General features: G+C 40.6%; 1 protein-coding gene across 6 annotated transcripts; it reads left to right on the forward strand.

The window, feature by feature from the left end:
- Positions 1-163: 163 nt before the first annotated feature.
- rnf111 (ring finger protein 111) lies at positions 164-27,352 on the forward strand. 6 transcript variants are annotated; one of them, XM_071488574.1, is made up of 16 exons: positions 179-301; positions 640-702; positions 4,103-4,989; positions 10,093-10,225; positions 17,228-17,382; positions 19,065-19,328; positions 19,486-19,886; positions 20,175-20,427; positions 21,612-21,975; positions 22,061-22,186; positions 22,359-22,476; positions 23,445-23,525; positions 23,715-23,810; positions 24,100-24,186; positions 24,640-24,743; positions 25,827-27,352. In XM_071488574.1, the coding sequence occupies exons 3-16, from the start codon at positions 4,113-4,115 to the stop codon at positions 25,942-25,944; spliced, it is 3,177 nt and encodes a 1,058-aa protein (XP_071344675.1). In that variant the 5' UTR covers positions 179-301; positions 640-702; positions 4,103-4,112; the 3' UTR covers positions 25,945-27,352. The 6 variants fall into 6 exon arrangements, with proteins under 6 accessions (XP_071344676.1, XP_071344680.1, XP_071344675.1 ...); XM_071488576.1 differs by having other exon boundaries at positions 19,065-19,259; XM_071488575.1 differs by lacking the exon at positions 640-702 and having other exon boundaries at positions 164-301.
- The last annotated feature ends 369 nt before the right edge of the window (positions 27,353-27,721 follow it).

Below are 27,721 nucleotides of genomic sequence, written 5' to 3' on the forward strand. Positions count from 1 at the left end.
GAGTGCAGTGCTGAAATCACACGGCGTGTCTTGTGAGCTCTAGGAACAAGACGAGGAGAAAATATTGGGGTGGGTTTTTTTTCCCCCAAACCTTTTGCCTTGAGAGGAATAAAGTCAAGCTGTCGCAAAGTGTCGTAAAGTAGCAGATAGTTGACAGCGGAGTCGCGCCCCCTTGCGGCGCTCAGGGTAAAGACTGTATTTTCTCCAGCCGAGAGCCGAAGCCAGCGAGCAGACGACCTGCCGAGTAAACAACAGCGGATGCCTCGGAAGGCAGGAATGGGAACTTCGTCGAGGGCTAATAGTGAGACATTTCTATCTTGTCAAATACGAATGTGATAGAGAAGTCGTGGTGCTTTTTAAGAGTCGACAGGATTGATGTGCGAGTCAAAATGGCTGAGTATAATCGGGTATTTGATGGGTGAAGTGGAGCTAGCCTTTACGTTAGCCTAGCTCGTAGCTACCCAGGGCCCGTTGCCTTCGATTTTGCCTCTCGACTCAGCTCAGGACTGTGTTGTCAGTTTCTCTCTCCGGGCCACTAACGTCCTCGGACTGCGATTCATGCATAGGCCTGTCTAGTTGCAGCTACGGCTAACATTAGGATCACTGTCCGCTTTCAACGCCTGTCATTGTTTCCTACAGGATCTAACCTCACATGTTTGAAAAAGGACGGTGACACATTTTGAAAAAAGGACTTAGACCCAGGTACGTGTTGTCTTTGTTGTCTTCTGTCTGTAGTAATGTGTCAGGCTAGTTGGCTAGCCGTCCACTTTGGTTTCTCTTTTTTCGTTATGGAAATAACTGTAACTCAAGTTTCTAACACTGGATGTTCATATTTAAGTGCTTCTGCCTTAACATGAGTTTTATCTGGTCTTAGTCACACCAGCAGCGTTTGTGGGACACAGACAGACAGACAGACAGACAGCAGCTGATTGTAATTGTTAAGCGTTGTAGAAACTATGCTTAGCCTCAGTTTTAGGCTCGACATTGTCAAGGTAAATAAATCTACGAAGCTCTGTTTTTGCTGGCCTAATCAGAGTGGTTGGTGCTCGTTTCACAGACAGAAAGCACAGTGGGCATCGTTAGCAGCAGCAGCTCAGCAGTCCTTGCTCAGTCGTACATCTTAAACTGGTTTCCATTCCTGTTACACCATATATTTTCTTATAAAAGTTGTATCGAGTGGTTCAGTCGGTCGTAGCTGCATTATCTGTCGCTTATCCTTGTTCGACCCTCTTTATGAGAAATCTGTATTATTCAGGCTTGATGTGTGGAGATTTTTTTTTTCTTTCAGGGCTGTCCTCTGAGGCCCCTGTCCTCATGTATGTCATTGCGCAGCTTTCTCTGTGGCATCTGAAGTACTCTCACTCGTCAGTGAGTTGTATGTAAAAGCAGAAAGAGCATTATAGCAAGTGTTATTAATAGCAGACTCACTAAATTCAGTTTCACTAAATTGGCAACATCAGCCTCAAAAGCCCTGTTTCACAAAAGTTAAATGAAAACTAGCTCCTTATGAAATAAGCAGTGAATTAGGAATGCAGTGGCATTAATCTGTGTGTTTTTTTCCCCCCACCCTGTTAGCAAATGAAATGCATTGCAACTTACAGGAACATCATGCACACCTGTACAATCTAATGAAGTCCACTACAGTTAACCTGCAGCAAACACTACCAGGAATGTTGTTGTTACATTTTTTACTGAGACAGTGAGGGATCGAAAGTGAACGCAACTGTCTCCTGTGTCTGAAGGACACCATATGAGTCTTGAATTTGTAAACAACTGAGCTCCTCTGCAAAGGAATACAATGTTTTAAAATTATCTTCAGCACAGTAGTTGCATGTTCAAGTTTCCACCATGTTTGGCATTCAGGCTTTGTTTATAAGAAGTTTTATTTTAATGCAGATCAAATACATGTGGATTTTGACACTCTTTAGGTGTTTTTTTCAAAGCAGAACTAGGAAGCAAGACATCCAAGTTCCTTAATGTGTCTTCTTGTTTGCTAAATGTGTAGTCTCAGCAAACAATGTGGACACTACTGGCAAAGCATTGGTTTTATTTTCTTATGTTGTGTTACATCACATGTACTTCCAGATGGCTTCATGCAAAGGACCAGTACAATATGTTCCTAAATCAGCTGCTGAAGTAGTAATACCATGATTTTCTTTTCTTATCATCAAATCAAGAAGTGTGGTCAGCTTGTTGCTGTGTGTGGTATCACTACGTGCTTATAGTGCATAAGCCTGTCCTTGTGTCATTTTCTTTACACTGTCACTAACGTTAAGTGACTGTTTGCCAAAAAACAAAGTGCATTCAGTGAACATGCAGCACCCTGTGTGATTAATGACACAATGGTATCTGCTATAGAGATAGCCACAAAAATTTTGATAACTCCATCTAGGAGTGATCAAATTTAATGTGTCTGCTTTAGAATTTTTTGAAATCATTTGTACTATTTGCAATTGCATGAACACTGTGTGTGTGTGTGTTTGTTGCCCAAAATACACAGTTGGGATGTCTGTTGGATCAGTATTGGGGTACATCTTTTTAAGGATCTTTTAATGAATTATCATTATTATTATTAGCCATATAAAGCCTGATCTATTATGGATCTTTGGTGTGCTATAATCCTTTTCAATCCAGGTACACCACATGTGGAAAACAAATCCCTCTTATTATATTTCATTCTTGTTTCCAAATGTACAACAATACGATATCTTGCCCAAATGAATTGTTGTTGTATATGTGATATATTGCAAGAAGGCCATCTACTTTAAATCATGGTATCAGTGTAACTGAGGAGTACATGCAACAAAATTGCACAGTTTCTTAAAAGCAGCAGTCAGTAATCAGTAAATTAGTATTGCATTAAAAGGGCTTTCAGTTTTATTGACAGTTGCGGGCACAGAGACTTTGATTATTTCTGCCAATTTGGAAATACCAGTTCCTTCATATTGAAACCCTTGTCAATCCTAACACCACCGTTGGCTGGAAAAGCGTGCATCAGCCATGTGCCTTCTGAAAATACACATGGAGTCTTAACATGGACACAAACTTTTTGTTTCATAATTATGAAGCAGCCTAAATGGTATTTGGCAATGCAGGAATTTAGTGTTGCTCTGGGAGATCTTCCACCACTGTGAAAATCTTTGCACTGAAACCTACTTAAAGAGTCTTTCTCTAGTTAGTCACTTGTTGGTGCACACATTATATAGATGACTGTCCCAGTGTCTTGACATAAACATGAGAATCACTGTTCATGGTGGATATTCCCTTTTGAGACCCCATTTGTGTTCAGTCTGATTCATGCATTGCCTGGAATCCACAATAAAACACATCAGTATTGACTCAGCCTTTTACTTTTGACTCAGTCAGTGGGTATTTATTTTCTATCTTTACTCAGCAGCCTTGGGTCACACTCTGTTGATTTATAGTAACAAACAGAATGTTACAGTCATATTAATGTTTTTATTTTTATTTTAGCTTTGTGTGATGTTTATTGGTCAGTAAAATATGAGATATGAGTTGCATTGTCAGCTCTTTTCTAAAGTGTTGAACAAATTAGTGCAGACAGAATAATGAGAACTACAACTATCTCATCTCATTAACTGCCTGATGGAAAAATAAAATAACATGGATCTGGACAAAAAATGTAAGATAGATGACATTTTATAGACTTTTTTCATGTAATCATTTATTTACTGATTATTCTCCTTCTTTCATGACCCCCTTTTATGCATTATCTATACATTTCTTACCAGGCTGTTAACTAGCTCTGTCCACTGATCAAAGAAATTTGGTCAGATTGTCTGATTTACGCTATGCTGTCAAGTTGATCTTAACAGGCTTCCTGAATTTATCACTGATATTTAAATGGACAATTGGTAACTTGATTTTAATTTATTTACTTATTTCAGCATTACATTTCATGGATGAATTTCAACATAGAATGTTTTTAGATTATCATCAGGCCCATTTTTAGATTTGAACATTTTTTTCTTTTTCTTTTTGCTGTGAAATTGATTCTTGAGTCTTGATATTCCAGGACCCTTGAAAGGTCTTAATTCTGTCACTGACATATTGATCTGTCCTTCGTCCTTTGTGTGGATAGACCTGCCACCATGAAGAGTGAGGTGCCATCTGAGGCTCCCAGCAGGCAGGAGCATCTGAAGGAGCCACTGGTTAACCCAGAGCCAGTGGACGCAGCCAAGAGCTTCCCTAGCAACATGGAGGTGATTGGAAAGGCAGGCAGTGAATTTGAAACCCTGTGTGAGTCCAGGCATCGGCCGCTGAGGGACACGGGCACACACAGAGACTCAGAACGGAGCCTTCCTGGACGCAGAAAAAGAAAAGGCCAACAGGCAGGGCCATCAGACTGCTCGCTGAAGGAGGACCAAATCAGTGAGAGTTCACTGACCCCTCAGCGTCCAAGGGTAGAACTTTTACAGCACCCCAGTGAGGATGAACATAATCATGAGTCCTCTTTTAGTGACTGTGCTTCATCCCCTTCCTCTAGCCTGCGATTCGGGGACTCGGACACTCTCAGCTCTGAGGACGAAGGGGAAGCTGGAGCAACAGGGGGCCAACATAAAGCTCCTGCCCTGACAACAGGAGGAGCTACTGGACATGGCCTGCGCCCTGTTCTCGGTCGAACTAGGGGGAATCGCTCTCATAAGTGGGTGCGGTCTGAGGCTGAGCCAGTGCTTCTGAAGCGGCCGTGTCTGAGCAGCCGACGGCCTCTGCATAGGAAACGCTTTGTGAAAACAACTCCTGGAGGGGGTCAGCGGACTCAGAAGCAAAAGGAGCGACTATTACTGCAGAGGAAGAAACGTGAAGTGATTGCACGTAGGAAGTATGCTCTATTCCATAGCACCAGTAGTTCCAGTGAGGAGCTGAGTAGTGACTCGTCCTCCCCCTCTTCTACTGAAGCAGAAGATGAGCTGTATGTAGATGTCAGCAGTACCAGCAGCCAGCCCAACAGTGCGACTGTTGCTACAGGTAATTACAGACCCTCACTCTGGTACAAGTTGTATCTTTGTGTTGCATTGTAATCTCTGTATTGTTTCTAACATATGTTGTTTTACAGCATGAGGTATGTTCAAACAGGCTATATCATATGGTTAAAAGCATTTTAAACCAACAGGGAAGGCTTACAAAATAGACTGTGTTGTTGCAGTGTGATCAATATAACACTGTGTTTCTATGTTTGGACTTTCAACATTCACGTTAGAGTAGCTTAAATGTATTTGTACGTCTTATTTTATTGATAACCCATCAGTAAGAGAAAATTTAGAGGGTTTATATAGTATGTCAGGGCCTTGTTAAATGTCATTAGACAACATGGTTTTATAAATATCAACAGGCATTATGGTACACACGGTGTGGGCATAAAATGTGTATCATTTGTTTTTTGCACAGTTGAAACATTATAACGGGGATGATGTCGCCTAAAGCTCAGATGATTCTGGATCTCTAATGTGGCAGAAAAAAAGACTATCCAGCATTAATTCACCTCTTTTGATGTACATTTGATTTGAAGTACATTCATGCAATGTGAATTAGTATGCACTGAATAGCAGAAAAGAAAAACAGAATGGCTGCTGCTGGAGAACAGGTCCACACTTTCAGTGAGAGCTTGACTTTTGTTTTATCAGAAAAAAACATGTTAGTGTGATGTATTTTTAAAATGTTAAATGACCTAAATAGGCATGTATTGTCACAATTTGTCAAACCTTAGACTTCCAGTTCCCCCCACTTGCACAAAAAGGAATTAACTGGCAATAGCAGAAGTGTGATGATTGTAAACTGTCTCACTCAATGTGTGTTTACTGAAGCAGGATCAAGAGTCTACAGGTTTTGATTCTCCACCAGGTAATTTATTTTGGCTCTCACCCAGTGAAGTAAAGGGGAAGTAAACAAAAACAAAATTATTCATATCAGAATTGAGATTCTTATTCCCTGCAATTCTATTTAGAAATACCAAAAATCATTTTTTAATAACAGCATGTATCGCTGCCTCAGTAAGTTTCCCCCAACACATACACTGACCACACGATTTACTCTATAAGAATGTCTTTTTTTGTGACCTCTGCACACACACACTGTGTCTGCGTCTGCGTGTGTGTGTGGGGCAATCATCTGTGGTCCAGCATGCTACTGAATTTAAAGGAAGAGTATGATTAGGTAACAGGCAGCAGCCGATCAATCAACTCACCTGGCACTGCTCTAATAAACCATCTCTCTCTCTCTCTCTCTCTCTCTCTCTCTCTCTCTCTCTCTCTCTCAGCTGCATGCCAACTATGCCCATCCCCACAAACGTTATTTCGATAAGTTAAAAGAGGTGGAGCTTAAACTGCCACAGCACAGTACAGCACCCAGATGGCATACAGAGTGCACATATTAGAGTAATCTTGTAGTTCATCTTCAAAGTGTTTCATTTGAAAAGCCCTGCACCCGTATAGGGTTTTGCATGATGATGGTGGCTTTCCCCAGCACTAAAGCTGTGACAGAGAAGCTGTTCTCCTCTGCTGGAGACATCATGTTAACAACAAGACGGAGCTGTCTGCTTTTTCTCTACTTCCTCCTTAATAAGCTCCTTTTCCCCTTTACTCTTCCCCAGGATACTCCAGAGCACAAACACTAACTTCTATTTTTACAAAAAACATTTAACCAGGAATGTTCAGTAAATTACACTCTAATTTCATTATTCTCATACAGAAAGAAAACTGTAAGATACTTTCAAGTAAATGCAGTTAACTTAACAACTTCCAGCTCAGGGGGTAGTGTCAATGGTTTGGCACCCAGCTCACTGGAGTATGAATCAAAATATAGTGCCCAACCATTTTTGTTATTGAATAACGAATCTTTTTGAATTGAGAACCATTTCTGAATCAAATTATGACACCAAAAATCAGAATCATGAGATTGCTAAAAATTCCCACCCCTATAAACAGAGGACCCATCGTGCATAGTGTTTGTCAGGAGTGAAAATGCACTCACAAATGGCTCTTGCCCTCCACTTTACATGGCAACCTACAGCTTCTGTGTGTCCCAGGTCTACGAAAAACAAAAAAACCTTGGTGAAAAATGTAATAAACCATATTAATGCTTTTGAGCTTTCCATAAACATGATAAATGTTGTAACATGTATAGGAATATTGTCTGTATGTTTTTACAATGGCTGCACCAATGATAAAGGAATAGCTGCTCCCCTGGGCTTCTCAGGGCCCCACACCTGGCAGGCTGTAATGGAAAGCGTTGTCCTCTGTACCTGTTGGAACAACAGGTTTACACAGCTTCTAAATCTAAACCATCACTTTCTGCTCTTATTCTCAGCAAAGTAGCACAGCCCAGTGCGCATATTATCAAGGGCACCTTCTACTTTCTGATCTGAAATGTTTTTAGTATTTACAAAAGGAGTCAGTACATGCTGTGAAAAGCCCCACCTTTAGTGTGGCTCACTGTTTTCCTCATGTAGCCATTTAGCCTCAGCAATATTTCTGCTGCTGTGGCCCTAGGGGAGAATGGAAAGTTATTTGTTGTGCCTCTATGGTGGGAGGCAGGTGGGAGAAATCTCAGACAGTGTTGAGGGGTGGCCTTGGCATAGAAACAGCAGGTCTCGCAGGGGAAAACAAGGCATGTGTTTACGGCAGAGGAAAGCAAGGAGGCAAGTGATGAAACCTGCCTTCATCAGATAGGTGTATGATATAGCCAGGAAACAGGTTAGTCCAATTTCTAACCTAAATTCAACAGCATATATGAAGATGTGACTCCACAACAAATTTGAATGGAGGTCCCAGCTGGATTGTTGTTTTATATATAATAGAAATTCTATAAATTTGTTAACTCAAACCTATTACATGTCCCCTTGCTACCAACTGATCAAGTTACTGACTTGAGCGAGTACATGTGCTTTTAAAAATATTAATTCCAGATTCTGTTGTACAGTCATAATAGGAATAGAAGTAGTAGGTGTTGTTTACCTAACCCAACACTGCACATATTGGTTACAGTTCTCTACCAACTTGAAAGGTGTTGTTGTTTGTGTAAGCACATGAAGGCTTCACCTGAGTGCCACACAGCTAGACTTGCAGAGGGTGCTAAGCAGCAGTTCTCAGGAGACATTGGAATAGAAATCTCGGAGGGAATTTATGGACTTCACTAGTATGACAAGTCACTTAGTCAAAGCACACTCTGCACTACTGAAGCATTAAACTTGCACAAGTAACTGTTGTTACTAATTCATATAAGTAATGTAGCAGTTACTTAAAAATGCCTTCTATCTGTGATTTTAAAACCCCTTAACTAGCTTTCACAGACTGCAGTGCATTAAATTCTCTGCTCAATTTCAGTTGAAACCTACCAAACCCTACCAAATAGTGACTGAATGTGGTAAGGCTTTGCTCAGTCACCATATTGTTAGCAATACACAGGTGTAACAAAATCAGTTCTTATAGGTTGACATACAAATTTAGAATTTAGGTTGACAATGATATAGTTAACATTTGCTATCTACCAGAAAGGTTTGGCGTGAGATTTACACAGAGAGCTTCAGAATGTAACTTTGACTCATACACCAGATGCATGAGTCAGCAACTCTCACTTACACTGAGAAATTGTGACAATAATTAGAAACAGGCATGAGACTGTAAACACACAGAAACATATTTTCTGAGACTACATGCTGCTGTGCATTATCTTCATCACTGGTGAGGGCTAAAATTATAGATTTATATCTGACCTTAACCCTAAAATCAACCCAGAGATAAAGCTGTGTGTTCAGTTATATTTGAGGAGGCATTGCCCTCATGTGGCAAAGGCAAAGTCTCCGTTAAGAAGGCTGAGAAGAATGGTGCATTTGTCTCAAATTAGCTATGACGAATTTGTTTGAGTTGTGCCTGTGATGAACTGGGTTCATTGTTTATGATGTGAATGACATTAATACACACACAGGACTCTTGAAGATGAGGCATTGACGGTGATCTTCATAGGTCAAATTAATGCTGAAATATACAGCTCAGTAAAAGTTTCAGGCACTAAAAGAAAAGTGAGGAAGCTTTCAGAAATAATGCTATGAAAACTTTTTTATAGTTTTAAGTTTTAAAAAGACCATCCTTTACCTTTTAAAACAACTCTGATTCTCCTAGGAACACTTGTGCACAGTTTTTCATGGTACTTGGCAGGTAGGTTATTGGACAACTTCCAACAGTTCTTCTGTAAATTCAGGCTGTCTCAGTGTCTTCTGTCTCTTCATGTAATCCCCAATGGACCCAGTGATGTTGAGATCAGAGCTCTGTGGTGGCCAGACCATCTGTTGCAGGACTCCTTGTTCTTCTTGTTGCTGAAGATAGTTCTTTATGAATCTCACTGTATGTCTGGGGTTGTTGTGATGCTGCAGAATGAATGTGGGACCGACCAGATCATCTAAAGCACCTAAAACTTTTGCACAACACTGTACATAAGACATCATGTCTGTTTTTAAAATGTGGAATACATAAAATTGAAAACACTAGTATGAATATGCATTTTGATGCTTAAGTCTTTGAATGTTGTAACCCTTTTTAATATGAAAATGAACATTAATTGTTGTGATTGAGAAAAAACCCTACACTTTACTTTCACCTTTCTGATCTTTCATTGTGACTGCTGACTCTTGGTAAACACACCTGAGGGGTTTCTCATGGGCAGAGAGCAGGTAGAGATGGAGTAAGATCTGTTGCATAGGTAACCATTCACTGGGCAGATTTGTGAAAGGTGAAGGAAGAAAGACTATCTCTATGCAAAGTTAATCACTGCTGACCTATATTTCTCACGTGCCCAGCATTGAACTGTTAGCCTGATGATACTGCTATTGGAGAAATATTAGTTTGTGTATACTTATCAGAAACTATTCACCCAACTTTAATTGTAATATTTCTGATTGAGCAAAGTGTCAAAATAAAGCAAGGAGTAGCTAAAAATGAAAATTTCATTTCAAGTACATATATTTCTGTAAATTTTATGAAAACATTTATTAAAACTTATTTTATTGTACTTTTTTTACCTTTTTTCAAATTGTATGGTGTATGTCAAAACTATACTAACTTCCCCTGATGTGTTCAGGTGCTCTAGATGAGGATGTGGTGGTGATTGAGGCAACTCCAGCTCCAGCACCTGCTGTCCCTGCAAGTGAGGAGATCAACGTCACCTCAACAGACAGCGAGGTGGAGATTGTCACAGTCGGAGATGGTTTCAGGTAGGAACCTCAGCTTTTTCAGCAAGCTTTGAAGTTGCATATTTGATGATATGACTTCCCCTCGGGAAGTATAGGTTGGACTGTGGCTCAGATATAGAGTATAAGAGTTTAGACACTAAACAGGGTACTAAGACTAGACTGAAAATTAGGAGCTAAACTCACCTTTAATAAGAAGATATCACTCGATCATGTGACTTCACTTCATTTTTCACTTGTGTGTAATCAGATCTATTGAAACCTGGGGCTGAGGACAAGCTTTCCATCGGTATCTTTTGCATGACTGGTCATGTGGTGTTGTTCTCCTTTCTTGAGAGCAAGATGAACCCGGATTCCCTATACTGCAATTTCATATTGGTAGTGCCGTTTATGTGTTGCTTATTGGGGCAGTCTTATGTCTTTTTGCTTTTATGAATCAGTAAGTTGAAAGAGTTTTACAGCTAATGACTGCTGTTGGTGCTATATGTGAACTTGGATGCCCTCTCTTCATTGAGTAATACTCACATATCGCTCATCACCGAGCACCAGTGCACAGGACTGTCTTGGGGAAATACAGGGGTGAGAGTTGGTGTTATGGGTTTATGTGCTTGTGAGTCTTTTGATTGCACATGAGCAAGCAACAAACGGAAACAGTGTATGTAGCAATATTCAGTCAAACTGATGAGTGTTTGCAACAAACAACTGAGAAGTGGATGATATAATTTTACACTGTGAAGGTACACTGTGTCTGTATATTAAAGAGTTGACAGCTGTATGTGACGTCTTTCTTCTTTCACCGCTGTTTTTCTTGAAGTTGCTTACTCTAAAAGAGCAGAGATGTTCACACTTTGTGCTTTTAGACCTTTTACTTTCAGGGTAAGACAAAAATGGTAAATTGTAATCTTCTGCCATTCTAACCATTCCTGTATATTAATGTCCACATGGATACTCTGGTGTAAAACCTTAACCCAAGTATTTGCTTACAGGTGCATAAAAATTGTGACATTATGACACAAGTATGGAAAGGAGTAAGTGCAGATTGCTGATTGCGAGCATTAAAGGATATGTATAGTTCTTTAGATGAAAGAGCACAGCGAGGGGTGCGGTGTAGTGCTCCACTGGATCTGCTTTACATAAGATTCCATAGCTCTGCTTCGATTGCCCAGAGACCGCAGACATCATGGAGCTGCATGCCTAGTTCTTCACATTAGTGAAAGGAATTAACTCTGAAGGGACCTGTGCAGTGCTCCTGTTAACTCTTTCTAGAAATCATCACACATAAAATGTATAGATTTTCTGATTAAATCATGTGAGTAACTCATAAAGTGACAGCTTATGTGATTAAATGTGAACATTTTTAACTTGACCAAGATGTCCCAGTCCTATGAAGACAGTCTGACCAGTGTGGCCTGGAATCCCGATGGCAAACGTTTCGTCACATCTTGGAACATTTTAACTGTAGTTTGTGTAATGTGACTTGTGACAATTAATATCCATTCTACACCAGAACAAATAGTCAACACCATATCATCTATCTAAAACTACATAGTACCATCTGTAACTGGTATGAACCTTTTTAAAGAAATTGGTTAAAGAGGGCAGCTGATAAGGGCATTCTGCCTTGGCTTTAAGAAACATACAGGACGCTTAATGAGTGGATGAATTGGAACATGGGCCTGTAGTTCTCAGAGGAAATGCTAAATATTTACAGTGTGAGAGCAATACATTTGCAAAAGATATGTCCTACCACAATCTACTTCCATTTTCCTCACCCCATTGAGAATCTTCTTTCGGCGTTGTCATAATGTGACTTACTGTCTCAACACTTCCCTAATTTCTTATGAAGGTAATTAATCAGTTCAATTCACAAACCTCTGCCTCTGTGTTAACCTCTTTCTGTTTCCCTTTTTGTAGCTCTCCTCTAACAGTATCTTTCCCTCTCTGTTCACTTTATATTAATGTGTCAGTAATATCTGAAAATAGTTCCCAGAACTGTTTCCACCAACCTAGAAATACCATAGCTTGTCTAATCCGCCCATTTTCCTGACTTTCAAAGATGTCCTGGCTCACTAGAGAATGTAGAGATGAGCCTCACTGACTGGGGGGGGATGGGCAGCAGTGGAGCAGGAGGGCGGAGAATCAAAGGCCAACAGAAATCCTTGTTTACACTGCCAGTGGGCCAGTTTGTGAATGTGAGTTTGTGTGTCGTTTATGTCAACGCTGGCTCTGTTCAGACCTGGCATTAACATGCGTCTTGGGTGAGCTGATCACAAGGTGATAGCTCTAAGCACATCAGTTCACACCTGGTATTAAAATGCGTCTCCACATGCAATTCGAGTGACCACTTGTGATCGGATCTCACTTTGCAGCTTTATATACAAACAAACATGCATGAGTTATTGTTTTTAGCCAATCCGACTGTGACAGATGGGTTCGTTGTCAGTGAGTTTGAGAAAGAGACAGAGATAGAGGTAGCGGGGCAAGGAGGGGCTGAGCAAATCATTACACTGCACACAGCTCTACGATGAAAGACGGTTTTAGCCATTTGGAATAGTAAAATTTTTTCAGTCCATTATGAAGCTGTTGGGACTAATTAGACTGTGGCAGAGATCGTCAGTAGAGTAGGCGGTCCTTCAGTGTGGCCCAGAATGCATTTGCATTCACATTGCTAAAAAGAAATGTGGCCACATGTGGCCTAGACAACGTCCGAATGGGGTCTGAGTGATCGGGTCTCAAATGTGCTCTCCATGCATCTCAGTTGCGTTTTCAATGTGTCTGGGTTGTGTTCCCACCTGTACTCAGAGCTGTCCACTTGTGATTGGTTCACCCGAGACGGATGTTAATGCCATGTCTGAACAGTGGCAGTGGCACAGTACATGCAAACACCCACAATCACATACATACTGTACTCATGGCCCTGGCTTTGTTATTGGCAGTGTTTAAGGATGTCTTCATCAAGTATTTCTTATTTACTAGTTAGTTGTTTGTTTGGTTGCTTCTGATCCCATTGATTAAATTTTGACCATGTGCAAATACCATGGTTAAAGTGGTATTTACATTCTCCTGTGTAAACTAGCTTCACAATGCACTCATAGTCGCACAGGCTTACTTTGATTAAATAAAAATCCCTTAACATTAACATAAACAAATAAAGCTTTTCTTTTCATGGTATTTTGTATGTGTCTAAAGGTAATTATCATAATGAAAAGGCACAAAGGCTTGGGCAGGATTTGGACAGCCTCTCTTCATTCCCAGCTTGTACAAAATGTGGAAGTTCAAATGCAGTTTTCAACCAAAAGCAATTTAGGGGCATTGTGCAAAATGTTACTGAAATCAGGCTAAGACCATTATTTTTAATCCAAACCTGCTCTTCTCACATTGTTCAGTGACACACCCTCACTGTCAGAATTTTTAATGTCAACTTTTGGCTGTTATTTATTTGTTCCCCCTCCACACTTCATTCACTTGCATTAGTAGAACATTCCAGTGTTTTAACAGCGCACTGTGGGGCATGTTTGGCAGCTGCTGTACCCAGAGCGCAGTGAGACACAATGAACAAGGATTACATAGCTGATATGGATCAATTTAAAAAGACCTTGATCGGTCTCTGCCCTGATTCTGCAGCTCAGCTGAGGACATGCAGTAGTAGGATCACAGAACTTTCTGAATGTCATTAGAGTTTCTTTAACTTCAACACATATTGTCATCATGAATCCAGTGTAGATTCTGTTGTTTAAAATGATAATGTTGTACCCGTATTTGAGATAGCTTAAAGTCCACTTACCCAAATTTAACTTAGAACAAAACATGATGACTGTTGTAACCTCTCACATTTTCCTTATATCATTATCATTTTTGAACCCTCTACCTTTATAAATGATTTATATATATTTTAAATATATCTTGAAAAAAAAAATCTTGTGTGTTACAGAATGTCCAGCCAATTATGGTCTGTGTCACCAAGTAAAAGTAAATTTGAGAGAAAGTTTTACAATTGTTGCTGACTGACAGCTGGGTGATATAATATCAAACCAAGACATTATGACCACTCACAGATGAAGATATTAACGTTGATTATCTTGTAACAGCGGTGCAAGTAAACTTTTAAGATATATTAGACAAAAAGTGAGCCGCTGGGTCTTGTAGTAGACTTTGATGAGGGCCAAATCATTATGATCAGACAAGTAAGTCGGAGCATGTCCGAAACTGCAAGGCTCTTTTGGGGGCTCCTGGTGAGCAGTAGTGAGTACTTGGCAACAGCAGTTTGAGGAGGGACAAGCCATGAATCAGTGACAGGGTGTTGGGAGATGTGCTGGTTCAGGTCTGAGCCGCAGCAGGTCAACCTCACAATATAGAGGACTTGAAGGATCTGTTGCTAACGTCTTGGTGCCAGGTACCACAGGGCAGCTTTAAATGTCTTGTAGAGTCCATGCCTCAGCAGGTCCTAATTGTTTTGGTGGCAAGGGAAAGACCAACAGCATATTAGGCAGAGGTTGTCATAATGTTTCTGCTCATAAGTGTATATATCTCTTTGTGTTTTCACATCGATAATCCAAAGCAAAATGCACTGTGTCAGCATGAAGGGCTGGCATGCTGCTCTGTATTTTCTTTATATTAGAGAAAGGGATAAGTGCTATTCAGTGCTCACAAAGTTCTCTACTCAGTGCTGAGAGTTAGAAAGTGATGCCATAGTATCCTTAATTGTGAAGACAAACTCAATACTTTCTTCCATGTAAAGCTTGATGCCTCAAATTGTTTACTACTACTACTACTACTACAATTGTTTACTATTCCTCCACAGTGCTATTCCTGCCTTGTATAATCTCCTCCCCTTTAACTCCCAGACTCCTCCACTCCTCAGTATCATCCCAGCAGTCCCAGCAGTTTACTCCACATTACCACAGTGCTCAGTCCTGCTCTGATCCCTGGAGCATGTGGCTCACATCTTGTTGGCTTGGCACAACCTCAGCTTTGCCAAGCCACCCATTCCCATAGTGTTCATGTTTACAATGTACTTTGTTTTCCTCTTGGTCACCCCCCACCCCACCCCCACCCCACTCCCACACTCTGGGGGGTTATGGTGGTAAACATATATTTACAAAATAATCCCAGGTATACTTAATTAGGAACTCATCCCTGGTGGGTAGACCTGCTCCCTGGGACCAGAGCTGAGGAGCCTGGCCAATTAGACCCCAACACAACCACAATGTGTCTGCCCCTGCGTAACACCTTCATTGCTGTGTGTTTTGTGGGTGGTCATAAGTGTGTGTCTGTTTGTGTATACATGCACACACAGTTAGCTTTTGTTATTTGTGAATTAAGAAAGTTAATCAGCTTCCTCCTTAATTCCATGTTCATTGTTGCGCAGCATTTCTCACAAGAAATTGAATTGGATGCAGACAATATGAGTGAATGGGAATCCCCCTTATCATAAACAGCAGAGAAAGGCATTTCCTGAGTTGAGACGCTTCTGAGGAATGTGGTCAAAGCCAAACTCTTAATTGAGCACTCTGCATAATCTGGAATAGATCAATAATTTAACAAGTCTGTAAGGTTACATTCTATTATTTGTGCATTAACACTTTTAGTATAATCTTTTGTTTTGTGGCAAGATATCAAACATTTTTGTAAAGTTAATTGTTTCAGTTACCAAAGTTGTTGAAATGCTGTCATATAAACACCACCAGTCACAAAACCTTAAAAAATAAACTGAACTGAGTCTAGTTTAGAGCTCATGCTATAAAGGCAGAATAACAAAACAGAAAAACAGACACAATAATTATTCCATGGATTGTTCACTGTCTATCGCAGTATTCATTTGGGGAGTCTCAGGGTAACGCCCACGCTGGTTGCTAGTCTGTCACAAGTCTAACGTAAAGACACAAACATTATGTTACATGTACTCTGACACCAAGAGCCAGTTTTAAATTCCTAACCTCCCTTACCTGTGTGACTCTGGTCTGCAAGAAATCCATGTAAACAGATCCTCACTCCAAGGAGTAAGGATTTTATTGAATCACTTGATCATTTCTAATGTGTCTATGATTTAATCAATAAGAATCACTGAGCTGGTCTATAATTTAGCTTGACACATCAGAAGCTGTGGTTAATAAGCCTGTGCTGTTGGCACTCAGATATACAGCCTTTTCCCTCTGCTCCGGTGTGTTTTAAAAATCCCGCAGGATTCAGCAGTGAAATCCCCTAGCCACAAAGCTTCATGGTATCCAGCGTTACGGCACTCCCGTACTCTTATTCGTGTCCCTCGGGCTAATCCCTCCCCCCTCTCATCACCTGGCTTTATGGCACTGTGGGGGGAAATGTGACTATTCCCTGGCCTCTCATTCCAGTCTCAGGGAGCAAGGGGTAGAGCAACAGGAGCCTCTGAGAGAGAAAATTAAAAGGAAGAAAAGAGGAAGGGCTGAAGGCAGGGTAAGAGAGGTACAGAGCATTTGAGGAAGATGTTGTAAAAAGGAAAGCATGTGGAAAGAATAGTTAGGTTTAGATGGGAGTGGTGGGGTGGTTGTGAACGGTGGCAGAGAGCAAGCAATCTGTAGTTTATGACAAAGCCACAGACCACAATCAGTTTTTTGTTTTTGTTTTTTTTGTTTGTTTTTTTACTTGGTCAGTTCTGATATAAAAGACAACAGAAAGCATCTTCAAATGCATGTACTTTCATAATTAAAAAAATTAAGCTAAGCTTGGGTTCCCATTTCAGTTTGTATTAAACTAAACCTCCTAAAGAGATGTCAGAGAGCACACAAGTCTTAGCGGCAGTCCTTTTGAGTTAGGATAATTTAAGTTCATAATTGTCTAAATGTCCTGATGTAAAACACAAATGCTGCCTTAAAATAGATTCATTAGTTTGTGCCTCTATTACTATAAATGCAATTGTAGTATACATTGCATGTGAGCTTGAGAGTCTGGCTGTGGTGAAGGAAATGCTTCACTCAACTTTGGGGATATTCCTACTGGTGCTGTGCTACAGTTTGGTGTAATAGGTGTTTTTTAATGTCTGTATGTCTACAGGTCACGCTCAGTGGGGGGTATTGGCAGGATTTGGGCTAATAGTTGCTCCCAGAATCGCCTCCAGGAGCCACGTGGACGTCACAGACTCTCCACTGTCATCCAACCACTGCGTCAGAATGCTGGGGAGGTGGTGGACCTCACTGTTGATGAAGATGGTAAGAACGAGCCTAGAAAAGTCCTCCATCCAAGCACATTTTAACCATGTCTGATTAAAGGATGACTAAACATAGTTTTAATTTAGGGTTAGGTTAGGTTAGGTTAGGTTTTAATTTATCTGTTTCCTCCCAGCTGTACCAAAGTGAACAGTATTGTTATGTGATACCTTGAAGTCTTTAAGCGAGCTACTCATAAAATCATAGTAACTGTTCCTCTTTGATATGACAGTCTATCAAGTATCCTTATTCTGAGGTGTTTTATAACTGTCAGTCTCACAGATGTAGTTGTAATCCATGTATTTATATAGTCAAATTCAAGACATTAGTGTTAAGGAAAGGAGATACAACTTTTCAATGTGAACATGAGATAAGAGATTTATAGAGGACTTAACAGCAATCATAAAATGTGGTTTTACAAATATGCGCCATGTTGTTTGCTTGCAAAAAAATCAACTTGTAAAATATCAATGGGTTGTTATTATGCTTTAAATATGGACTCTAATAGACATCAGTTAGCCACCCTGTTCTGAGAATAAAAAGTGTATTGTTATGCATTAACTATTAACATTAACCCCATTAACCTTAAGCAGTATCATATGTATTTGAATTTGCATTTCTTCTCACAGTACACAGGGACCTAATTTCATGTAAAAGAAGGCTGCTTTGTGACCTTGTGTGACTTAAGTCCAATGTGTGTCTCTTTATCAGCCCACACCCATTATGGGGTCGCAAAACTATAGAGCACTGAGTATTAGAGTATTTGCATTTCTTAGGAGAAAGAGGGGAAATTAATTTGTGAATGTGAAAAGCAGATGGAGTTCACACACCGGAATGCTAATAAGGTCTGCTCTTCTCCTTGGCTGCTAAGCCTCTGCAGACAAGTACACACATGCTACAGTCCACATTTGGACCATTCTTTTCCAGACAAAGTGTCAAGATGGATTTTAGGTGGTCATATGAATTGTGATCATTTTTAATCTACAAGTAACAAGTGGTGCATCTGCATGTTGTCATATTATTAGTGTAAATTTGTTTGAAAACTAATGTAATACAAAATCGGTGATTATAGGATAATTTGGAAAACAAAACACAGTCAGATCCCAGACTACACTAATTGTAGTGACTTTTCTGAAATATTCACAAATGAAACATTTGCTGTTAGCTGTTGTTTTGGCAAGGGGGTTTTGGATGCTTTTTTATTTCTCTTCTTTTTATGCCTCCATTCTGGTGACAGCTAGGCGGAGGCATCATGTTTTCAGGTCGCCTGTCTGTCCGTCCCATTCTCATGAATGCAATATCTCAGTACTGCCTCAAGGGAATTTCTTCATATTTGGCACAAACATTCACTTGGCCTCAAAGATGAACTCATTAGATTTTGGTCTCTGATTGGCTAAAGTGGTGAAGTGTTGACATATATATCCAAATGGTCAAAGGTCAAGGGACAACTTCATGGTGACTCCTCTGGCCATTATTAAATGCTTTAACTGATAAAGGGAGATTGTGACCATATTTCCTGCAACTAGGCTGGTTGGCAGAGGCGTACAACTGTTAGGTAGTAATACTAGTTAATGCATAGACTCTGTTTAAGTGATACCTGTATCTTTCCTACAGAGCACAATTCTCATTAATCGTCTTTACCTCCTCCTCTGTCTAAAGTACCACTTCATTTTTTTAATCCCCAGATCTTTCAGTTGTGCCAACAACCTCTGGCAGCATTCACCCTCAAACAGTCAGGTCGTCCTCGTCATCATCTTCCCATCATGCCTCTACCTCAGAGCTCAATGATGCCCCAGGCCCTTCCACTAGCTGCCCAGGCTCAATACCTGAAAGTATGCACACGCACAGGCCAAGTGGCTCTTCTCGTACAGCCACAGAGGGTAAGACAGGAAACGCCATGATGAAACCAGCTGCTGTAGACCATTTCATTTCAACTCTTTTGCTCAGAGGTAGCGTCAAAGTTACTTCCTTTTAACTGATGATATTACATAAGATGTTCTTAAATTAAACTGTGAAATGGCCTGTATTGGGCAGTTATATGTCACCATAGGTCTAACTGGCTGTCTCATTCTGTATTTTTCCTAATCATATACCTTACTTTCATAGATGACAGCAGACCAGGTTTGTCAGGTACAGCAGGAGAAAACGCCGGCACAGCCATGCCCAGACTCCCGTCCTGCTGTCAGCAGCACTCCCCGTGTGGAGGCCCCTCTCCTGGTCACCTGTCCCTGAGCCACTCCCATTCAAGCTGCTTGCAGGCCTCATCTGCTCAGCAGACCAGCGGCTCTCAGCACAGCCACGGTCACAGCCACAGCCACGGCAATGCTCACCACTTCCTCCACCATGTCCATCACCCAGCACCGCAGCCCCCGGGCTCCCTGCCCTTTCAAGAGCCCAGCTGCCCCGTGGAGCGGCCCAGTGCTCTGCCCGCACCCTGCGCTGGAGTCAGCAGCAGCAGCAACAGTAGTAGCAGCAGCAGCAACAACACGGCTCACTACCATGACCAGGTAAGGCTATATTGTATTCAATACCAACATGCTCTAGTTGTACAATAGCAGTATTTTTGTTTCCTCCTATTTTATAGCAGTATAACCTACATGAGTATTTGGAAGGACAGCACAAATTTATTTGACCTTCAATGACTAGTAAATTCCTTCATTGTTTCTTAAGTGTAATACTGTGTGGATACATTTGAAGCATTAAAGTGTTTAAAATTGTCTTCTAATGATTTCATTCAATGCTAACATCAAATTAAATCATCTAATTTCTATAACGTCTCTGCCTTCCTCCCACAGCAAACTCTGCCAGTGGACCTGAGTAATAGCAGTGTTCGGAGTGGTGGCAACAGCGGGGCTAGTTTTCATGGCAGTACCTCAGCCTTTGACCCATGCTGCCCAGGCTCCACCTCACGGCCTCCTGCTTATGTTTCCCAGGCCACCCCTGGGCCCAGCCAGCCAGCTGTGGTGGACTCATTCAGCTCCTCCATGGTGGCTCAGCCCCAGCCACAAACGCAACCCCAGCCCTGCAGACATTACATCCACCCCTCCTGTGAGTACACTGGCCACCACTGGCTTAATTTCTCTGAATTTTTCAAATCATAAAGTCAAGTCCTTGCAGCTGCATTTGAAAAACTGACTCATTTTCAGTGCTGTACTTATGAAAATTGGCAGAGAGCTGCACTCCTAAAACCTAATGCTAATAGTAATTAAAAGAGGCTGATGGTTTATGTGCCAAGTGCTGTGGGAGCTGCACCAGGCAGAAGTAGTTAATTGCTCATTCTACTCAGAATAGCTCAGTATGGAAAGTGAAGTAGTGTGACAAGGCTTTCTCGTGTGGATGTAGTAAGAGAGTTAGTTGCTGCTGGTGGCTATGCTCACCTCTCTTGCCTGCCCCTTTGCCTCATTTCACTGCTGCTTGGTAAGAAACAAGGAAGCCTGCACCAGGAAGAACTAAAATTAAAAAGAGTGAATATTTAATAGATGGATGACTCACAGTCGTCTACTCAGACAGTTTAGTTTTTGCCAGAAACCTGTTGTATTGATAGCAGAAGGTTTGTGCCAAAAACAACAAAAATACTGCTACAAAAGCAGCATCTGTAACATGATGAGCCAAATTCAGTTTACTGACATATAGTATAAATGTAGAATCTTTGCACTCCCATTTTGACTGTTGCATAAGAATAGAAATAACTAAACTTTATTTTTTTCCTTGTAAGGATAAGTCAGGTGACATTGTATATTTAGTTTATTGTCAACAAATCCCACACATTTACAAACACCAAAAAAGAAATGATCCTATGAACAAGTATTTCCTGTTTAGCCAAAGTCTGATATAGCTTAATCCTTAGTATCATGTAACTCCACTGTTATCCAAAACATAGTGTAGAAGAAAAAAATTTATGCTCAACCAAAGACAAAAATGGGGAGCTGGGAATCCAAAAATGATAAAAAGGGATTACAGTGAGCATCGGCACTGTAGTTTATTTTGGTTCATACTCACCTTTTTTAAAAATGTATTTAAAAATTTCCATGGCCTGTTTTTTAAAAATGTATGCCCTCAGTAAGAACGAATGGGCTTGGGGCTGAATGAAAGTATTGACAGACTTTTGCATTGTTGGATTTGGCCTTTCCATGGGATTTGTTCACAGTAACAAAAATAGACAATATTGTTAGCTTTAGCCTTAAGTGTTAAGTGATGTTGCACTTTTTTTTCCCCTCTTTCCTCTAATCCAGATGGTTCTCTAGCACGCTCACTGCATCATCAGCCCTCCTCCGCCTGTCCTCACTCCCATGGGAACCCCCAACTTACACCTCAGCCTGCTCCACAAGGCGATTATGTCATTCCCCATACCGTCACCTTTCATCCCCCACTGCCATCACACCCTTCAGGCCACGCCGTGCCCCCTGCCCCTCCCCCTCCTCTGTCTACCCACCACCTCCCTAGTTCAAGTGCCCCACTGGCCCAGCACCTGCCAACGGACCACCAGACCCTGCCACACCATATGCCGGCACTGGGAGCTTCCGTACAGAGGCTCCATCAACACGAGATGCTGCAGAGGATGGAGGTCCAGAGGCGCAGGATGATGCAGCACCCCACGTGAGTATTCTGAGTATTCATGTTTCTGACAAGCTCCAGCCGTGAACCACCTCCTTGTCAAACTTGCATTTTCCTTTCCTTGCAGACGGGCACATGAGCGTCCGCCTCCACACCCTCACAGAATGCACCCCAACTATGGCCATGGACACCACATCCACGTGCCACAAACTATGTCTTCCCACCCTCGCCAGCCTGAGCAGAGAACGGCATGGTCAGTACCAGAAGCAATGAGGTTTGGCAGATGGTTGGTTTTAGTCCTAATTCAGCTCAAGTTTGATGTCAGCTAATCAAATATTACAAATGTTTAATGCGACTCTACGGTTCCTTGGTTTTACTTTCAGGTCTAGTAGAGATGACTAATGGCTGTTTGTGTTTGTCAACAGGGAGCTTGGCATTGAGGCTGGAGTGACTGTGGCACCGTACCCTTCAGGGCACCTGCACTCCCACTTGCCCCACTACCACCCTCCCCCCAGACTGCACCACTTCCCCATTCCCTTCATGGTGAGAGAAGCCCACAGCACACATGCATACATTAGCATAAATGAGAAAGAATCACTTTTATATGAAGTCTTGCTGAGATTAATGGTGCTGGCTCCTTATTTATAACATCAGTTATTTCAAGGATGGTTTGGTGAACCGCATGAATTATGCATTAGCAATTAATAGTGGCTCATCAGGCATTTCAAATGCACACTCGACAAATCCAGAAGCCTTAAGTCAGATCCTGTGCAAATATAGACAACACTTTCACAGTGTTGCTATTTTTTTTCTCTGTTGTCATCCACAAAAAACCAAACATTAGTTGTCTTCTGTAATTAGTTCTTCTCTGTGGCATCAATGTAAGTGCAAAAAAGTCAGGGTACTGTTGAAAGTTTCCCAGATGTTTTGAGTGTATCTACAGTTAATCACAGCTCGCATGCTAAGAATTAGGGGGTAGAGGAGTGGAACCAAAGGATACGCAAGTGAATTTGGATGATCGGTCTCGGCAGAGTTCATTGGTTTAAATTTGGACACATCTGTGACCTTCATCATAACATGTGCCATGTGAACACTTTTTGAATCCCTTCAATATCTTCCTTTAACACCACCATACCTATGTACATCTTGCAAAGAGGTTCTTGAATTTAGGAATTTGCAACTATTCTTTTTATAGGATATAGGTAAAGCAAATGTTACCATCTGGGAAAACATACACATTCCCTTCTTTATGAGGAAGGTGTGCTATTTATCCACATGCACATACAAATACACTAATGTGGCATTGCTGAAAGTCAAAGTACTCCACCAATGATTCCTTTTTTGAACACTCACCAGAAGTGTAGGAGCCTGTGAAATCAAATAAGGCCTGCAAAAATTGTTTGGTAAAAATATATGGCAGTCTTGTGTTTCAGAAGGACTAAATATGTCTGTGTAACAAAGCATTTTTCCAGGTGTAAAGTGTTGTGCGTGTTTTGCTTTTTCCCTCATAGCACACTGGCATATCTGAAGTGACCTACCCGCACATTCGGTACATCTCATCTAGAATGACTGGCTTTGGAAGAACCTATGAGGTGAGGACTGTTTTTTTTTGTTTGTTTGTTTTAATTACCAGTGTTGCTGAATGAGTACAAATAAGAAACCATCTGCCCAACAGGGCAGCGTTTCCTGCACAACAAGAGAAATCGCTTTCTGTACAGAGCGAAACCCCTGTGCATGTGTCTGTCAGTCTCATGTTGGTTTGTTTGTACTGCTTCCATCAGGACCTGCTGCATTTAGAGGAAAGATTGGGGACTGTGAACCGAGGAGCCTCTCAGGGAACCATAGAGAGGTGCACTTACCCACACAAGTACAAAAAGGTGAGGACCTGTGAGAGTGTGTGTAGCTATGTACTGTATATGGTGTTCAATGGATTTTGTAGATACTGTATGTAGTTGTGCATGTTCTGTTACAGTTTATTCTGGGACAGAGTGGGCAGTGGTCTTTTGTGCTCATTTCAAACGTCTGATGTTTTGCCAACATTTAGAAAATACTGTAGTGTCTTTTACCAGAGATTTGCAGCTGTGAAGACATTGGTGGGGAAAAGTTTCCTTAGAGGTTTCCAAATGTATCTAAATAAGCAATCTAACACCCTGCCACCCAATACAGAAGGTGTTGGAGAGAGACATTGACCAACAGTTAACCCCTGAAGCTTGGGCATCTATTGGGAAAAATATGCACGCAACCCCAGAATCGGTGAGAAATAATGAACAAATCAATTTGGAAACATGTCTCTGCTCACATGTACAGTAGATGTTAGTATTAGTCTTGGGGGCCAGGGAATTCGGCTAATAACTTTGATTTGAATAACTTTGATTTGTTTAGTATAGAGACAACAGATAGAAAGTTTTTTTCTGTTTTCAGGACAAAATGACCATTCTCTCTGTCCCCAAAGGAATTTAATGTTTTTGTTGAAATGTTTGTTCTGAATCTAGTTACCTCTTTATAGGCAATATAATATTTTTTATAGAAATGTAATATATGTATTTGAAATGTTACCACAGGGTTTTAGTAGAGCAGTTTATTGTTTTTAACAGATTAATAATGAGTAATATGATTATTAACCAAATGTAATGAGTCTGTTGAGGTTGCTTTACTGATTGATTCTACAAATCAAAAGTCATGTGTCCAAACCTTTCTCACAAACAGAGAAAGCTGCATGGTAAGCAAGACGAAGATGAGGGGGCAGATGAAGACACAGAAGAAAAATGCACCATCTGTCTGTCAATACTGGAGGAGGGGGAGGACGTCAGGTAAATGGTTGCCCTCCTGGGTATTTTCTTGGCTTGTTTTCACAGTTTTGAGTGTGTTCAATTATGCTGTCAGGAGGGTGTGTCTGTGAGCCTTTAAACACAGACATGTGGGATGGCAGGTGTAGTTGTTCCATTTTACCACCGTCTCTCGAGATATCATTTTTAAAAACCCAGAGGTCTTGTAATCAGCAGAAAACCCCAGAGTGCCTTAAAATTACCGGCCTCAAGGAATTGATTTTTGGCACTCACTCAGGTTTTTTTTAAGAGGGTTTTCTGCCCTCTGTTGGTATAAAATGAGATAATTGGTGTAATGCCTCAGTTTTTACCAGTTCTACTCTTTCTTTCTTTCTTTCTTTTTTTTTTTTTTTAAACAGAAGTTTTTGATAAATTATTTACAGTCCTGATGTATAAGGAGTTAAATGATTTTGAGTATATGTATGTATTAAATGTTTCTGGTCATATTCAGATAAAATTGAGGTTTTACACATTTCTGATCCAGTCACACTGATGCTTCACACATTTCTGATCCAGTCACACAGTTTGAAGCATCAGTGTTTCCCTGATCACTCGTGTATTTTCATTAAGGATAAGGCGGATCATATTTTAATGTCAACATTTCCCACGAAAAGACCAAAACTAACAATGTGTTACACTGTCTCACAGCACTCTCTGTTTACCCTACCCCGTGTGTGGCACTCATCCCCAAGGCTGTGGGTTCCTACTTAAAGACAGCTACAAATATATAGAGTTCAGTGGTTTGTGGACAACAATGGAGCTCTATGACACAGAGGAATAAGCTATTTGTTCATTCGTTGTTGGTTTTAGTCTTTTCATGGGATGTGGTGACAATAAAACTATAAAATATCACCAGTTTAAACAAATAATAGGGATAATCAGGAAGTCCATTATTATGACCAAAAACAGCAGGTTAAACATCAACAGAACAGACGGACCGCACCGTGTCCAACTGATGGTGAGGCACACCAGATGATAGCAGATGCAAGTTGATAAAAGACATGTATTTAATTACAGATGTGTGGCTTCCAATATTCAGTCTTTACTAAATTTGTGTTTTCCCTTCAGACGCCTACCATGTATGCACCTCTTCCATCAGCTCTGTGTGGATCAGTGGCTCCTCACCAATAAGAAGTGCCCCATCTGCAGAGTGGACATTGAGGCGCAGTTGTCTGCTGAGAGTTGATGCTGTTTTTCTAACAACCCTTTTGTTGAAAGTTTATTTTGAGATCATATTAATTTTCTCTTCAGTACTGCAGTCAACCAAAGATGGCATGAATTACCTGTGCAGCTCCACTACGAGAAAATAAAAAATATCTGACAAAAAAGCATTGAGCCTAGAGTGCCAGCTATCACATATTACTACAACAGCTAGAAGTCTCCATTAAGGGTTTAAGATTTTATTGTATTTATAAAGCTTTTATGTAGCTTTTGATTGTTTCCTCAAGTGTCATTTTTGTTTTTGTTTCTCTGCATGTTTCCTTGCAATGCATTTCTTTGCACATATAACGTGGGCTTAACACAGCCTAACAATTTGCAGGTGAGGATAGCTGCTCTAGTAAAGATGCATTTCTGTAAACCTAATGCCTTGCTTTACTAGAATAGAATGTCAACCTCCAGTTAAAAAAAAAACATTGCAGGATTCATTTTACCAATCATTGTATTGATTAGTTTATGTTTAGAAGATGTGGATTGTTAGTGAAAGATGTTTTTTAAGTAAATCAAGACATTCCTAACTAGGGAAATATGTTAACAGATCAGCTGCTGTATTAGTGCACACCCAGTATTTCTAGAGTGGAAATAAACTGCAATGTTCACCTCACTCCCAGAATATGCACATGCTTTGCTACGATTACACCTCCCTCCAGCACCTTCATTTGACTAAAACACCGTTATCACTACCATCTGATGTATTTTAGAGAACAAGAAAAAGAATGTCACGTCCCTCTCTTGACTGTTCTTTCTTAACTGAACGATTGTTGGGATCTGCTGTGAATCTTCTCTTAATTTTGTTGGGGTTCCTCCCCTGCAGACAGGCCTGTGACGGTTAACTAGGTTTCTGTAAGATGAGATCTCAGGTCTACATGTATGTGTAGGAAATTTCACATTAGTCTGCAACCTGGGATCGTTTTGTCAATTTGATACTGGCAGTGGTGTGGACTTTTATTTCCAGTGTGTGTGTTCAGAGGGAAATACACAGCTCAATTTGGGATTAATATTTACTGTTTGTTCTCACACTTCAAACCATTTTATCCACCCTCCCTTTTGTCTCTCTGTAGTTGAGCAGCAGCGTCCATTTTGGCTGCTGCAGAAAGAAAAACACTAATACTGTTGACTAACTCACTCGCATAGACTTGCACAAGAGAGAAAAAGGTAGGAGAATAGTAGTAAATATGACAGTGCGCTGAGGCCATGTATTTCCACTCTGATGAATATGAAAAAAGAAGAAAAAAGATATTTTGAATGGAGTGTTGAAATGCAGTACTTTAAGCAGGTATCCATGCATTCATTGACTTAAAGGCACCAGGATCATATTCTGTGGGATTTATATTAGTTTTAAAAAAATAATATTAATAAACTTGGATAACTCTTAATTGAGTCTCTTCCGTGTTGTCCTCTTTGAAAATCAGATGTTTGCGTGAATGTTGAGTTCTTGATGAAACAGTCATGCTATTTTATGAAATACTGAAAACATGGTAAGAACAAAAGATAATGAATCTGAATTTGTTAATATTGAGTTTAAAGATATTACTCTCATCCTTAAAACATCCTAAGTTTGTTCAAATAAGTACTGAAAAAGATTTTTCTCACCAAATGTGAAATGTATTTAGAATGCATATAAACATAGTTACCCTGAGTGGAAAGCACCTTGTTTACACAGAAAAATAATTTGTAATCTGTAGGATAGGGCAGCATGGTGGTGCAGTGGTTAGCACTGTCACCTCACAGCATGAAGGATCTGT

The sequence above is a fragment of the Trachinotus anak genome, unplaced genomic scaffold (assembly GCF_046630095.1).
Source record: "Trachinotus anak isolate AG129_WGS33_773 ecotype Australia unplaced genomic scaffold, CSIRO_AGI_Tana_v1 ptg000011l, whole genome shotgun sequence".
NCBI lineage: Eukaryota > Metazoa > Chordata > Actinopteri > Carangiformes > Carangidae > Trachinotus > Trachinotus anak.

Bases quoted from the DNA above. Each gene is read 5' to 3' on its own strand.
- rnf111 (XM_071488575.1), top strand. From the start codon at position 4,113: ATGAAGAGTGAGGTGCCATCTGAGGCTCCCAGCAGGCAGGAGCATCTG. The intron at 17,383-19,064 runs GTAAGAACGAGC...TTTAATCCCCAG, and splicing joins CCTCACTGTTGATGAAGATG to ATCTTTCAGTTGTGCCAACA. The intron at 19,329-19,485 runs GTAGCGTCAAAG...TTACTTTCATAG, and splicing joins TTCAACTCTTTTGCTCAGAG to ATGACAGCAGACCAGGTTTG.